The sequence below is a fragment of the Solanum tuberosum genome, unplaced genomic scaffold (assembly GCF_000226075.1).
Source record: "Solanum tuberosum cultivar DM 1-3 516 R44 unplaced genomic scaffold, SolTub_3.0 scf01108, whole genome shotgun sequence".
Taxonomy (NCBI): Eukaryota; Viridiplantae; Streptophyta; class Magnoliopsida; order Solanales; family Solanaceae; genus Solanum; species Solanum tuberosum.
The window spans coordinates 8,920-24,576 of NW_006240017.1; the positions used below are offsets into that span (position 1 = coordinate 8,920).

Consider the following 15,657-nt stretch of genomic DNA (forward strand, 5'->3'; position numbering starts at 1 on the left):
AAACTTTTGGTCAAAATCATCTCCAACATGTTGATAAATCACAACAACACAATATAAGTATTAAATTAAACTGTGAGAAACTACATTTAGTTATTATAAGACTAATTTTAAATCTAATATGAAAATTTCAAAATATTCAAGCTAAAGAAAAGTGTAGTATACCAATATTTATTGTTACAGACACAAGAGAAATCAAGCAATTAAATTGCTATATATAAAAAAATATTAGTACTCTTACAAAAATGGAAAGAAAAATAAAAATAAATAAAACACAATTATCTCGACTGACTTTTGTAAATAATCATTACATTACCATAAATACGTCCTATACTAACCTAACACTAAATTTAGTAACTTAAAACTACCAAAAAATAATAATCAACTTCTACTAGGATTAGAATTAGGCAAAATAAAACCCTTATAAATATGTACTCTATCGTTATGTTTCTAATATGAAAAAAAAAACTTCTTACTTCTACATACTTTTTTTTATTTTCTCAAGTTGTTACTTTTATCTACTTTATCCTTTTCTCTGATCATATTATTAGCTCAAAAATGGCAATATATGTCCCTACTGCGCACTATGTCCATTTTCCTTTTTTGGATACGCAACTAATGTTCAACCTTGCATCATTGGATATGTATCTAATGTTCATGATCATGATCAATCCGTAGTTAGACAAAGAGATGCCCCTAGGTATATTAGTTGGTCATTCCCTCCGTCGGGATATATTAAGATCAACATGGATGGATCTTTTATGCAGCATTCAGGGTTAGCGGGATATGGAGGCATTGCAAGAGACGATAGGGGTAGGTGGCTAGGAGGATTCGTGGGGAGATTAGGTATGGTAACAACGTCGTGCCTCACGGCAGAACTGTGGGCCATACATGGCGGATTGAACTTGGCGAAGAACTTCAAGCTGAAGAACGTCATCATCGAGACTGACTCTCGTGAAGCATTGATGCTCATAATGAGTAAGGGACGCGCTGTCAACAATCACCTTGATTGCGATGTGATAAAAGAGTGTCGACGTATGTTGTCCGAACTTGGGATCTCCATGATGCATACTCTAAGGGAAGGAAACAACTGTGCGGATCACCTGGCGAAACTGGGAAGAATGCAACTAGATGAAGACCTTGTAATATTACATCATCCGCCACATTCCATGCACCAACTTCTTCTCGTGGACATGGCTCACGTTGCATACCCTAGGTACCGAAAACATGTACGATAGTTTAGTACATATATCACAAAAGAAAAAAAATATGAAATTGTACGTAAGCATTTGTTAGTATAACAAAGAATATAATGAAATATATTTTTGGTAATTCATTGTAGGATTTATGTTTATGTTTGGTTGTGTATATAAATGATGAAGGACCAGTATCTATTTTCTTGAAATCAATGTTCATGGGAATACCTTGTTTCGTATTGATTGTCGTTTTGGTTTTTCAATCATTTTAGTTGTCTCGATTTTAAATTTTGAGACTAAATTCGTAGCTAAAATTAATAAACACAATAAAATTTATATATATTTTATCGTTCCTAGACGGCTATAAGATTAGACTTGATTTTTGTTGAACTCACTAGTGTACTTGACGGTCTCGTTAAAGTATCAAAAGTAGTAAGATTTTATATTATGTATAAAAATATATGAATGAAAAACTTTAAATAAATAATAACTATATTAACATAAAAATTGATATATAGAAATATTAAGAAAAGAGTGAAATGAATTAAATTTTGTATCCCAACGTTGAGGGGAGATAAAGTTGCTTTTCACCTTTTTAAGCTCCAGATATTTATATTAACTGAATATTTGTGGCTTTTTTATTGTATAAATAATTTAATTGTTCAAAATTGAAGATATATATTTGAATTTTTTTTCATATTTGCCTTTTTATTTATTGAAGTTTTATATTTCTAGGAAATAAATTACACTATTTATAAAGTTATATTTATTATTTCACAAAGGGTAATAGTGAAATTATAATTTAAATTAAGTCTTTAAATGTTAATATTCCTTCCGTTTCTATTTACTTGTCAAATATTTCCTAATTTAATTTCCCTTTTTACAGGAATTTTTGACAAATCCTCGAATGCATGTTGTCCTATTTCACTTTTAGGAAAAATATCTTAAGTATTCCTATTTTGATTAGAGATTAATTATTTTGTTTAGTTTTAGTAACTTAAAAATACCAAAACAAAAGCATATAGTGTGAAATTAGAATAATACTTCATAAGATAATTACCATAAATACTTATAGTAACCTAACACTAATTTTCGTAACTTAAAACTACCAAAAATAATAATCATATTTCTACTTCTTCTAGGACTAAGCTAAAACATTTGCAATAAAGTGAGACAATGGAGAATTATGATGAATAACAAAGCTACCATTTCAATTAGTCAACAACATAGATAATAATCAACATAGCTACTTTGTTCAATTACATTTTTTTTTTTTAAAAGAGAGAATTATCAACTAAACTGGAGGAAAAATGAATAAGAATTTTCCTAACTACTCTTTTAAGTACAAGTGAAAAATATTGAAATAGAGTCATGTACAAGCCATATCGTCGTCTTTGAGCAACTCCAACCACCTCTGTTGCCTCGAATTGAGATCCCTCTGTTAGCACAACTTGCAAAAACTGAATCTCATTTCCCTATTTACCAAACTTCAGCTCAAAAATGACTCAGATCCCTGCGCCAACAATAACGAAAACACAAATTTAACAGGAATATACACAACATTTGGCTTTGACATATATAGTAGTTTCATATACAACATAGTGTGGTACTAATGACTCAATACAATAAAAAATCAAAAGATTTCAATTACTAGGGATGTATTGTTCAGGTCAACTCATAGTCACATAGATTATTCGATTTGTTACCTGTCACCTCCTACCAACACAAGTACTTAAACATATGTGAAAAAAATTGCAAGCACTTCATTGACTACTAGGCCACACCCTCGGGGTGTGTACTTGTGTGCTATGATTATGATGTTTTCACCAATTCAATTTCCCAATTAATAATTTGATCAGTGGATTGTCTCAAGTATATGAAGAAAAGACAGATGCAAGGTTTACCTTACCTTAAGAAGCATCATCATCCGAACTAGAATCATCAATTCTCCTATCTGTGCAAGGTTTATCACTGTTGAGGTCGATTTCAACCCTAGTTAATCACAATAATAACACCCACATGTGCAAGATGACCTTTTTTTTAGGGGTGGGGATGAGGTGGGAGGAACAATAAGGTTATAAAGACGATCAATTTTAGTGTTTCGATATATTGAAGGGAACAGGAGATCACCTTCTTTAAGGGCATCACAAACTTCTTCAGTTGTCACATTTAAATAAAAGCCTTACGTAGAAATCAAAGCTGAACATAGTTGTCTAAGTTTCCCCAAACACATCCATTTCAGAGCAGGAACCAACCAACTGAACATAGTTGTTGAAAACAGAAAGCCCCAAAAGGAATTCATACAAGTACACAATATTAGGGAAAAACTAATTACTGTAAAGAACAAGTATTCCCAATATAATTTCTTAAGTGAATTCTAGAATTATATAAAAAGGATCGAGGAAAACTTTGAAATGCAACATGGACGAATAACAAAACAAAAAGTGAAACGATTCGATTAGTCGGTACATATATATATATATTGATTAATGACTTTGATACAAGGAGTCGGCTAGTGAGGAGACTATTATAACGATGAAATCGGGCATAATATTTGTAGTTGATATGTGTGCTTGCAAGAAAAACACTGACATGTTGAAGGATTACAATATTAACAAAATGGAGCAGCAGTTGAAAGAGCATGTTTACAAAATTTGGAGCATAAAAAATACTACCAAATTAGTTCACCAAATTAAATGTCAATTTCTTAATCTCAAAATGACAGAAAATTAGCTTAAAATTAAAAGTAATCGTTATTTTCTATCTCACTCTTCCGCTCGAATATTAGCAAACCACTCTCTACAGATCAGAACTGAATGAAAATAGAGAAAACTAATGCACGATAAAAAGAAAAATATGGCATACCCGTAGTTGAAATTCTTATAGAAATAGCTGCAGATCGTTAACTTCACACTGAAAATAATTTCAAAATGTGGTGAGGAAACTTCAAGTTAAACCCACAACAGTGAAAGACAAAAATTAACAAATCTAGAAAGTTGATTCAGTCGGAACCAAATCTATAGTAAAATTTTCTTCCGGCTAATTACCACCAAAAACCCATATGAACAGAGCAGGTTCCAAAAAATTATAACAAAAGAAGACCAAATTATTTACTGCATGTGACTAAAAAGCTTTGAAATGCAACATGAACGACTAAAATATCAAATAACAAAACGAAAATTGAAATTGAAAAAACACAGGAAATAACATCTAGGAAATGCAAAAGGGACATTGATAGAAACAATATAAGAAAACAAAAAAAAATCAAAGCTACTGACTAAGATTCAAATTATTGGGGTCTCCAAAGCACAAACAAAATTGAACAAGAAAAGAAGGAAATATAAAGACACTCGATCAAATGTTGAAGATATAAAAACTGATAATTGCATAACAATCACAACTCCAAAAAGAAAAACAACCATCACGCTTCAATGTAAGAAAAGATCAAACAAATAATTTGGGGGAGCCTTACCTGAATCAACTTTAGAAGACACCTAAAATATATATAGTGGAAAGATGAAACCACACACCTTATGATAATGTGTCCATTCAACAACACACCTTTAGAAGACACCTAAGATATAGTGAAGCACTAAAAAGACATAGATACCCTCAGATTTGAATTAATGTACGTCCATAAAGCACACATGTTGAAGAAGCCTTTTCTAATATAGTAAGTAAGTAGGGATTAGGCTAAAAAACACATCTATAAATACGTTAATCTACCACTAGATTTCTAATATGCCAAAAAAAGACTTCTAACTACTTTTTTCTTTTCTCATACAAGTGATCGATCTTCTTATTAGCTTTTAAAAAAATGGCAATATATGTCCCTACCGCCAATAATTGGCACTATGTCCATTTTTCCGTTATTGGATACATTACTGATGTTCGTAATCGTGTTCAACCCCCCATTATTGAATACTTATCTTATACTCATGATCAACACAGATGAAACTTTTATGCAGAATTAAGAGTTAGCGGGATACAGGGGCATTGCAAGAGACGATAGGGGTAGGTGGTTAGGAGGATTCATGGGGCGATTAGGTGTGGTAACAACGTCGTGCCTCATGGCAGAACTGTGGGCCATACATGGCGGACTGACCTTGGCGAACAACTTCAATTAAAGCCTCAGAAGTTGGATCTTTGTTTATAGAAATTATCTCAACAGAAACAACTCGCCTTCTTGAATTGTACTTTTAACCACCTAAGAAGTAACATTCGTGTTTGTAAAATTGGAACTTTCACTCGGGGTTTGCTGAAGAAGATGAAGACAGAAATGCAGACTGTTCTTCATTGACATTATTGGGAAAATTACTAGATACTTGGCACAAAGGCAGTTTATTGCCTGGCCTACCTTGTCTTCTCTTCATGGGAAGGGATGGAGATGATTCGGGATTGAACCGGAATTAGGGTTAGGATTAGAATTTTGGAAGTGAATTGAAATTGGGAGTAAAATTAATGATCGGGTTTGAGTTAGGCAAATGAACTGGGAATTGTTTCACTAGTACTATGCAAACTTTTGATTGAGCTTCTATTTTTGCAAGAATGGCGGATGCTGGCTCTCTTAGAGTCATGATCACTGATGTGAGCTTCAGTCCGCTGTTCAATATCAGGCTTAAATATTCTGCTCAGCACACTCCAAAACTAGTTGTTGATAAGGGAGAACTTTCTGTCTCTTCATAACGTGCACAACACAAGCATCAATTGCATAACGTCTATCTTTGTCGATATCTTCCAAGTCAATTTCATGTTTTCTGATATATTCAATAAACAGCTCATTCTGCACTCTCTCAAGAAGTTTAGTCTTACAAGATAATGAGATACTCAGTTATCTCTTTTTTACAACATAGTCAATGAGAACTATATATATATTTTATATGATTGCGTTATAATGATAGCTATGTTTTAAAAAGCACCTAGATTTATGACAGTGTGATTACAGTTAACATATATCTGGTTATCAACCTTGATGTTGTGGCTTGCATGTTATAGGAGACAATCGACTCTTTTGCTCATTGTCTGCAAGGACTATACATATGAAATTAGTGCATAAAAACTATATACATTCTACCGTCCATAAACTATATACTTTCTGTCTCTTCATAACGTGCACAACACAAGCATCAATTACATAACGTCTATCTTTGATGTACACACCTTTTTTATTTCATCCAAAAGAGGTGGAAGCAAAGGGATCCTTGTCCTCCTCATTGTGTAAGTGTACTCAAAATGTTCAGTTGAACAAAAATTTGTATTCTATCTGAAGCATTAAACAGAACCGCTGGTTGGCAAGTTACATGTACTTGATGAATACATCCAAGTCAATTTCATGTTTTCTGATATATTCATTAAACAGCTCATTCAGCACTCTCTCAAGAAGTTTAGTCTCACAAGATAATGAGATACTCAGTTATCTCTTTTTTACATTAGACTTGAGGCTAAGATTTATTGTATTTTGTGCTTAAAGGTGTTGTAAAGTCAAGAACAACCACTGTTAAGTAAAAAATAGTCAGGTATGAGTCCTTCCCCACCTCTCTTTCCTATTTCTTTTTCTTGTTAAGAGTTTCAACTTCTTCATGGATCCCTTTTTTAACTTGTTTCTCAGGAAGGCTAAAAACTTTGGCAGAGGCATCGGAACCACTTTATCTGCTGGGGATATCAGAACTAATGTAGTCGCGAGCTGCTTTAGCTCTATGCCTCTGGCAAGTAAAAAATTGCCTTCTACTGGTTTGTGATAAGGGATCTCACTTCCTCTAAGTTTGAATATTCTCGTAATGACAACATTGGGTCTAAACCATTGGGTAGTGGTTATGGATATGTGCTTCCCGTCCTGAGAAAATTTGTTGCCTGATCTTGCTTGCCTTATCCAAAAGTCAGTTATAAGCAACCTCCACTTTTTTATCCAAATACTCATCTACGGGATTTCCATCAGCACGATAGAGTGTGGGCATTGATCTTTCACCTTATGAAGTGTATACGACAACTGTCGTTCCAACAGACCCAGTGGATTCCCTAGTGTACCTGTCAAAACACTCCCTCCTAAATCAGCAGTTGCCACCTTATTCCCTCCTTCCATCTTTTTTGTGTACACCCTTCCACCTACACACTTTCGTCCCTCCAAAACAGTAACCTCAAAGCCAAATAACATCAGTTGTCTCGCAGCCGCCAACCCAGCAAGACCTGCCCCGACAACAGTCTCTCCACCCTTTCTTGGATCAACTGGAATTTTGTCCTTAATTGCCAATGCCACTCCAAAATTAATATATCCATATGATAACAAGTAGTTGTACGCAGAATCTAATAGACCATTACAGTGTTCAGGTATAACATCAACAAACATATCTTTCGTCATCCAAATCGACACATTTTCATGCCATTTGGTACTAATATGATTTCTGATTAAAATGTAGTTATCCTATTCTATCCCGCCAACTACAGAAACAACCCTAATTTCACTTTCGTCATTCGTTAACGACTCAGATAAAAATCCAGCAGTTAATTCAATTAAAGCCTCAGAAGTTGGCTCTTTGTTTATAGAAATTATCTCAACAGAAACAACTCGCCTTCTTGAATTTGTACTTTTGACCACCTAAGAATTAACATTCGTGTTTGCAAAACTGGAACTTTTCACTCGGGGTTTGCTAAATTTATCTGAAGAAGATGAAGACAGAAATGCAGACTGTTCGTCATTGACATTGTTGGGAAAATTACTGGATACTTGGCACAAAGGCAATTTATTGCTTGGCCTACATTGTTTTCTCTTCATGGGAAAGGATGGAGATGATTCGGGATTGAACCGGAATTAGGGTTAGGATTAGAATTTTGGAAGTGAATTGAAATTGGGAGAAAAACTAATGTTCGGGTTTGAGTTAGGAAAATAAACTGGGAATTGTTTCACTAGTACTATGCAAACTTTTGATTGAGCTGCTATTTTTGCAAGAATCGCGGATGCTGGCTCTCTTAGAGTCATGATCACTGATGTCACGGAGAAAAGAAGTTGTAGCAGAGTAGCAACAATGCCCGGTTTTACCAAACATTGAACGTTTGCTTTTGAGGCAGACAAGTTGTGCAACGCGTTAAGAGACGATTGCTTAGCTTCTAGGTTCTCAGAGGCGAACATTTTGACTAGCGGTTCAACGGCTCCATCTTTTCCCTGGTTAGCTCTATTTTTTATCTGTGAGTTCCATTCTTGAATTGTTGTTTCCATTAGAATCTTACTCATGTCAGAGCCTACGATTGATCAAATAGCTTATTAAACTGCATATAATTTATATACAATGAATAGAATGTGTTGTAAAACCTCATGATCTACCTTACTAACTCATTTAAGGCCTCTTTGTATCATTTAAGGCCTCTTTGTATCAGATGTTTTCTGATATATTCATTAAACAGCTCATTGTGCACTCTCTCAAGAAGTTTAGTCTCACAAGATAATGAGATACTCAGTTATCTCTTTTTTACAGCTGAAACCAGTTGAAGAAACGACTCGATTTAATAAGTTATCTAAGTTCTTGGTGAAGCTCTCTTCCTCTCTTGTCTGAGTGAGGGGAAAATGAAATTAGTGCATAAAAACTATATACATTCTACCCTCCATAAACGGCTATAAGATTAGACTTGATTTTAGTTGGACTCACTAGTGTACTTGACGGTCTCGTCAAATTATCAAAATACTGTAATGTTATAACAATATATATAAAATTAGATGGGAAATGAAAAACTTTACATAAATAACAACTGTGTTAACATAAAAATGGATATATAAAAATATTAAGAAAAGAGTGAAATAAATTAAAAAAATTTATCCCAACTTCACTTTTTTAAGCTCCAAATAATTGAATTCAGAAAAATAATTGTCTGATACGGTGGAAGAAAACAAAATATCTATGATAACATTTGGAAGCCTATACTCCCTCTATTCTATACTAATCAAATATTTTGAGGCTTTATTATTTTTGAAAATAATTTAATTGTTCAAAATTTAAAAAAGTTTGTTTGATTTTTTTTCATACTAGTTTCTACGCGTATATCCCATATTATTTGTATACATTTTTTAAAATACAAGTCACTCTTGAATAAAATCAAAATCCACACTATCCAACTTTTACAAAATGCCATATAAAACTACAGAAAAAACTTGAAATTCCAAAGGTGATCAGAACATATAATTGATTTTAAGCCATGATACACAAATCACTTTTATGTCAAAATTTAATTTATGGGTTGTTACTTGTGCAAAAAAATAAAAAAAACTTGAATTTTTTAAATAAACTTTTGGTCAAAATCATCTCCAAGACGTTGATAAATCACAACAACACAATACAAGTATTAAATTAAACTGTGAGAAACTACATTTAGTTATTATAAGACTAATTCGGAATTTAATATGAAAATTTCCAAATATTCAAGCTAAAGAAAAGTGTAGTATACCAATATTTATTGTTACAGACACAAGAGAAATCAAGCAATTAAATTGCTATATATCAAAAATATTAGTACTCTTACAAAAATAGAAAGAAAAATAAAAATAAATAAAACACAATTATCTCGACTGACTTTTGTAAATAATCATTACATTACCATAAATACGTCCTATACTAACCTAACACTAAATTTAGTAACTTAAAACTACCAAAAAATAATAATCAACTTCTACTAGGATTAGAATTAGGCAAAATAAAACCCTTATAAATATGTACTCTATCGTTATGTTTCTAATATGAAAAAAAAAAACTTCTTACTTCTACATACTTTTTTTATTTTCTCAAGTTGTTACTTTTAACTACTTTTTCTTTTTCTCTGATCATATTATTAGCTCAAAAATGGCAATATATGTCCCTACTGCGCACTATGTCCATTTTCCTTTTTTTGGATACGCAACTAATGTTCAACCTTGCATCATTGGATATGTATCTAATGTTCATGATCATGATCAATCCGTAGTTAGACATAGAGATGCCCCTAGGTACATTAGTTGGTCATTCCCTCCGTCGGGATACATTAAGATCAACACGGATGGATCTTTTATGCAGCATTCAGGGTTAGCGGGATATGGAGGCATTGCAAGAGACGATAGAGGTAGGTGGCTAGGAGGATTCGTGGGGAGATTAGGTATGGTAACAACGTCGTGCCTCACGGCAGAACTGTGGGCCATACATGGCGGACTGACCTTGGCGAAGAACTTCAAGCTGAAGAACGTCATCATCGAGACTGACTCTCGTGAAGCATTGATGCTCATAATGAGTAAGGGACGCGCCGTCAACAATCATCTTGATCGCGACGTGATAAAAGAGTGTCAACGTCTCCTGTCCGAACTTGGGATCTCCATGATGCATACTCTAAGGGAAGGAAACAACAGTGCAGATCACCTGGCGAAACTGGGAAGAATGCAACTAGATGAAGAAATTGTAATATTACATCATCCACCACATTCCATGCACCAACTTCTTCTTGCGGACATGGCTCACGTTGCATACCCTAGGTACCGAAAGCATGTACGATAGTTTAGTACATATAGCACAAAGAAAAAATATATGAAATTGTACGTAAGCATTTGTTAATATTACAAAGAATATAATGAAATATATTTTTGTTAATTCATTGTAGGATTTATGTTTATGTTTGGCTGTGTATATAAATGATGAAGGACCAATGTCTATTTTCTTGAAATCAATGTTCATGGGATTAATACCTTGTTTCATATTTGATTGTTCTTTTTGGTTTTTTCTAATCATGTTAGTTGTCTCGATTTTAAATTTTGGGACTAAATTCGTAGCTAGAATTAATAAAGACAATAAGATTTATATATATTTTATCGTTCCTAGACGGCTATAAGATTAGACTTGTTTTTAGTTGAACTCACTAGTGTACTTGGCGGTCTCGTTAAAGTATCAAAATAAATGTAGTAAGATTTTACATTATGTATAAAAATATATGAATGAAAAACTTTAAATAAATAATAACTATGTTAACATAAAAATTGATATAAAGAAATATTAAGAAAAGAGTGAAATGAATTAAATTTTTGTATCCCAACGTTGAGGGGAGATAAAGTTGCTTTTCACCTTTTTAAGCTCCAGATATTTATATTAACTGAATATTTGTGGCTTTTTTTATTGTATAAATAATTTAATTGTTCAAAATTGAAGATATATATTTGAATTTTTTTTCATATTTGCCTTTTTATTTATTGAAGTTTTTTATTTCTAGGAAATAAATTACACTATTTATAAAGTTATATTTATTATTTCACAAAGGGCAATAGTGAAATTATAATTTAAATTAAGTCTTTAAATGTTAATATTCCTTCTGTCTCTATTTACTTGTCAAATATTGTCCTATTTCACATTTAGGAAAAATATCTTAAGTATTCCTATTTTGATTAGAGATTAATTATTTTGTTTAATTTTAGTAACTTAAAATTACCAAAACAAAATCATATAGTGTGAAATTAGAATAATACTTCATAAGATTACACATAAATACTTATAGGAACCTAACACTAATTTTAGAAACTTAAAACTACCAAAAATAATAATCATATTTCTACTTCTTCTAGGACTATGCTAAAACATTTGCAATAAAATGAGACAATGGAGAATTATGATGAATAACAAAGCTACCATTTCAATTAGTCAACACCATAGATAATAATCAACATAGCGACTTTGTTCAATTACATTTTTAAAAAATAAAGAATTATCAACTAAACTGGAGAAAGAATGAATAAGAATTTTCCTAACTACTCTTTTTAAGTACAAGTGAAAAATATTGAAATAGAGTCATGTACTAGCCATATCGTCGTCTTTGAGCAACTCCAACCACCTATGTTGCCTCGAATTGAGATCCCTCTGTTAGCACAACTTTCAAAAACTGAATCTCATTTCCATATTTACCATACTTGAGCTCAAAAATGATTCAGATCCCCTGCGCCAACAAGAACGAAAACACAAATTTAACAGGCATATTGTTATGGATCAGCCAGCCCAAGTCAGTAGGGAAATTGAGAATGGGCCTGAGACAATTAGGAAAAGCCAACGAATTAAACAGCCCAACAAAAAGCTACAAGACAAGCACGTGGGAGTAGTGTTATATGCAGGAGTATGGCAGAGTAGTGGGAAACAAAGAAATGATAGCAACACTCTCTTAATTCTCATCTTATTTCTTCTAAGGTCTCTCACCTCTTTCTATCTTATTGTTTAGTATTTTTCATACTGCAATTGCTGCTCTTGAGAGCTGAACTATTGAATCTCACTACTGTAATTGTTCTTCTTGGGTAATCAAATTAAGTATTGCTACTGTTTTGTTATTTGGGTTGAAGTTTGTTCCACATATACACAACATTTGGCTTTGACATATATAGTAATTTCATATACAACATATTGTGGTACTAATGACTCAGTACAGTAAAAAATCAAAAGATTTCAATTACTAGGGATGTATTGTTCAGGTCAACTCATAGTCACATTGATTATTCAATTCGTTACCTGTAACCTCCTACCAACACAAGTACTTAAACATATGAGAGAAAATTTGCAAGCACTTCATTGACTACTAGGCCATACCCTCGGGGTGTGTACTTGTGTGCTATGATTATGATGTTTTCACCAATTCAATTTCCTAATTAATAATTTGATCAGTGGATTGTCTCAAGTAAATGAAGAAAAACATAGATGCCAGGTTTAACCTTACCTTAAGAAGCATCATCATCCGAACTAGAATCATCAATTCTCCTATCTGTGATAGCTGGAAAAAGCTTCTGTCGGAGATCGAGGGGAGGTGGATTGGTGGACTCTGAAGTTTTACTTGCCACATTCTCCTTCTTTGGCGTGCCGTTTAGCTTTCTCTGAGCATTTTTCACCTCTATGCATACCTTATCTAATATTATCAGAAAATCACGAACGATAACAAACAATCGTAAACCTTCATCTTTCCCTGCATTTCCGTGGAAATAATCTCCTGTGCTTTTAACTAAGGCCATAATTCTTTTTTCTTCCTCGAATAACCACATGATGTCAAGCTCAGCATTCTGCACAAAAATCTTCAGGGTCTGGTGAAACCTATTTTCATCATCTACGTTCTTCATTTCTGAATTTAGGAAATCCCGTGATTCTTTTAGTGCACGACCAAGCTTGGATACTGTGCCTGTTAAGCTGTCCGCGTCCAAAATTGCAGCTTTTTTCACATTTTCAATTTCACTACTCAAACCTGAAACAACCTGTAGACCAGTACTTCGATAATACTCCTCTGCATCTTGAGACTGATCCTCGGGTAGATCATCAGACTTGATGCTAGACACACTCCCTCGGTCTCTGGCACGGGCAGCTCGTATACCTTCTGAACGGATTATCTCTTGAACAACAAAATGCAACAACGTAGTTTTGCCGTCTATTCCTTTTACATCTGATAGTTTCAGAAGCGTGTCAAGTTTAAATGCTTGAGCACCACCACGAAATGTTCCATCATTCATACGATTGCCAGTTTTCAAAACTGCCTCAAGGAGCTTGTGAAACAACCTGCTCTTCCGTAGTTCCGTGCAAGCAGCCTGAAGCATAAAATAAGATGCACCAAACACCAATATCAGGATATTTGTAGAAAACAAAGGGATGTCAAGGCTACAAATGTAAGGTGCAAGACAGATTCTGCAATGATATACTCCCTCCGTTTCAATTTGTTTGTGTTACTTTCCTTTTCTGTTTAAAAAAGAATGCCTCTTTCCTTTTTTGGCAATTGTTCAATTATTACTTTCCACATGACATGTTTAAAACCACAAGATTAAAGGTCATTTTAGTACATTCTACATATCAGTGTTATCAAAGGCGAAAAGCGCAAAAAAGCTCTATTTGTTGGGGCTTTAAGCCTAAAGCGCAAATAAAGTGTAGGCTTTTTGTACCAAGAAAAAGAAAGTGTAGGCTTTAATAAAAAAAGGCGCAAAGGGAGAAAAAATACATAAATATATGTTCAGTCCAAAACTAATCATTATAAACATGAATGACAAATATATGAACAAAGAAATTGAAAAAAGATTAAGATAAAGGAAAAATATGTCTTAGAACCTTCATGAAGACACTAAAGCGCACATAAAGGCTCTAGGAAAGATAGGAAGTGCAGTAGTATAATCCAGAAAATTTGTAACTAATTTTTAAGATAATGTACACTTAATGCTAATAAAATTCCGTCAATCAGATTGGTCAATGACAATGCAAAGTACGACGCTCAGCAAAGCCTCGGCGATAATATGATGTTGCAGATAGATAATGCTCATAGCAGGAGTAAAGCTTCTCTTTAAAGTACATGTGGTTGCAGAACCAAAGATGTAGAAAGACACAAATAGTACACCGAAGGGACGATGGCCTTCTTAATGATAAGATGAACAAAGACATGAAGGGGCAGAAACAGAAAACAGGGAACAAATATATGATAAATCAACATTTATCATATATCTTTTTGAAAGAATACATGGGTTGGGTCTTCAGGGGACAGCAGTCGCAAACCTAACACTACTGCTCAAAGTTACAAGGAAAAGAAGAAAACATATAAAATAAAGTGACCAATATCAATTGATACTACATATTCCTCGATTCTCATATTACCTACATTTACCTATCCTAAATTGACGTCAACCCTGCCTGTAAAATGAAAAACTTTTCCTTTTCCAATAATTCAGAACCGTATAAACTCATACTATCTACATTGTCTTTACCATGACAAGAAAACTTTGCATGAAATCATTTCACTTTTGGAAAAATTATCACTGTTGAGGTCGATTTCAACCCTAGTTAATCACAATAATAACACCCACATGTGCAAGATGACCTTTTTTTAGGGTGGGGGTGAGGTGGGAGGAACAATAAGGTTATAAAGACGATCAATTTTAGTGTTTCGATATATTGAAGGGAACAGGAGATCACCTTCTTTAAGGGCACCACAAACTTCTTCAGTTGTCACGTTTAAGGCAGTTATCTAAATGCTTCAGGGAAAAGACAAACCTAACACTACTGCGAGATTGGTTATCTTGGCAGGAGGTAGTGGGGGAGGGGCTGGACTAGTAGGATCTTCAAAAGGATTTACCCTACCGGGTGGAGGCTTAAGCGGAAGCTGTACCTGCATCCCCATTCTTCCAGGCGGTATCTGCTCAGAAACCCCTGCTGCAGCCACAGCAATGCCCGTAACATTTCCCCTTTCTGTATCCAACCCCACAAACCTTGCAATAGCATATAAAAAAGAGTGCAACAACAATAAATGTGACTGCAGCAGTCACAAGAACTGCAACCAAAACTGTTTTAGTGCTGCTTTTTTTCTTATTTGATTGACCATCTGAAGTAGAGTTTTGACTAGTAGAAGACTGATCACTAGGAGCAGAGGTTTTGCTTGAATCATTGTAGTCTCGAGGAAAAAATGGCTGCGTAGGATGACGGGCAGGTGGCAGAGAATTGGGAGTTTCAGAACTGGAAGTAGCTGGAGC

The 15,657-nt window shown here is 33.8% G+C and overlaps 1 protein-coding gene across 1 annotated transcript; it reads right to left on the reverse strand.

Moving 5' to 3' along the window:
* Positions 1-2,474: 2,474 nt before the first annotated feature.
* Positions 2,475-15,396, reverse strand: LOC102583200 (formin-like protein 5; the record flags this gene model as incomplete). Its single annotated transcript, XM_006367879.2, has 4 exons — positions 2,475-2,706; positions 3,098-3,147; positions 12,930-13,807; positions 15,187-15,396. Coding segments are annotated over 3 exons (1,132 nt in total), but the record flags the coding sequence as incomplete, so codon positions are not given.
* Positions 15,397-15,657: the final 261 nt, after the last annotated feature.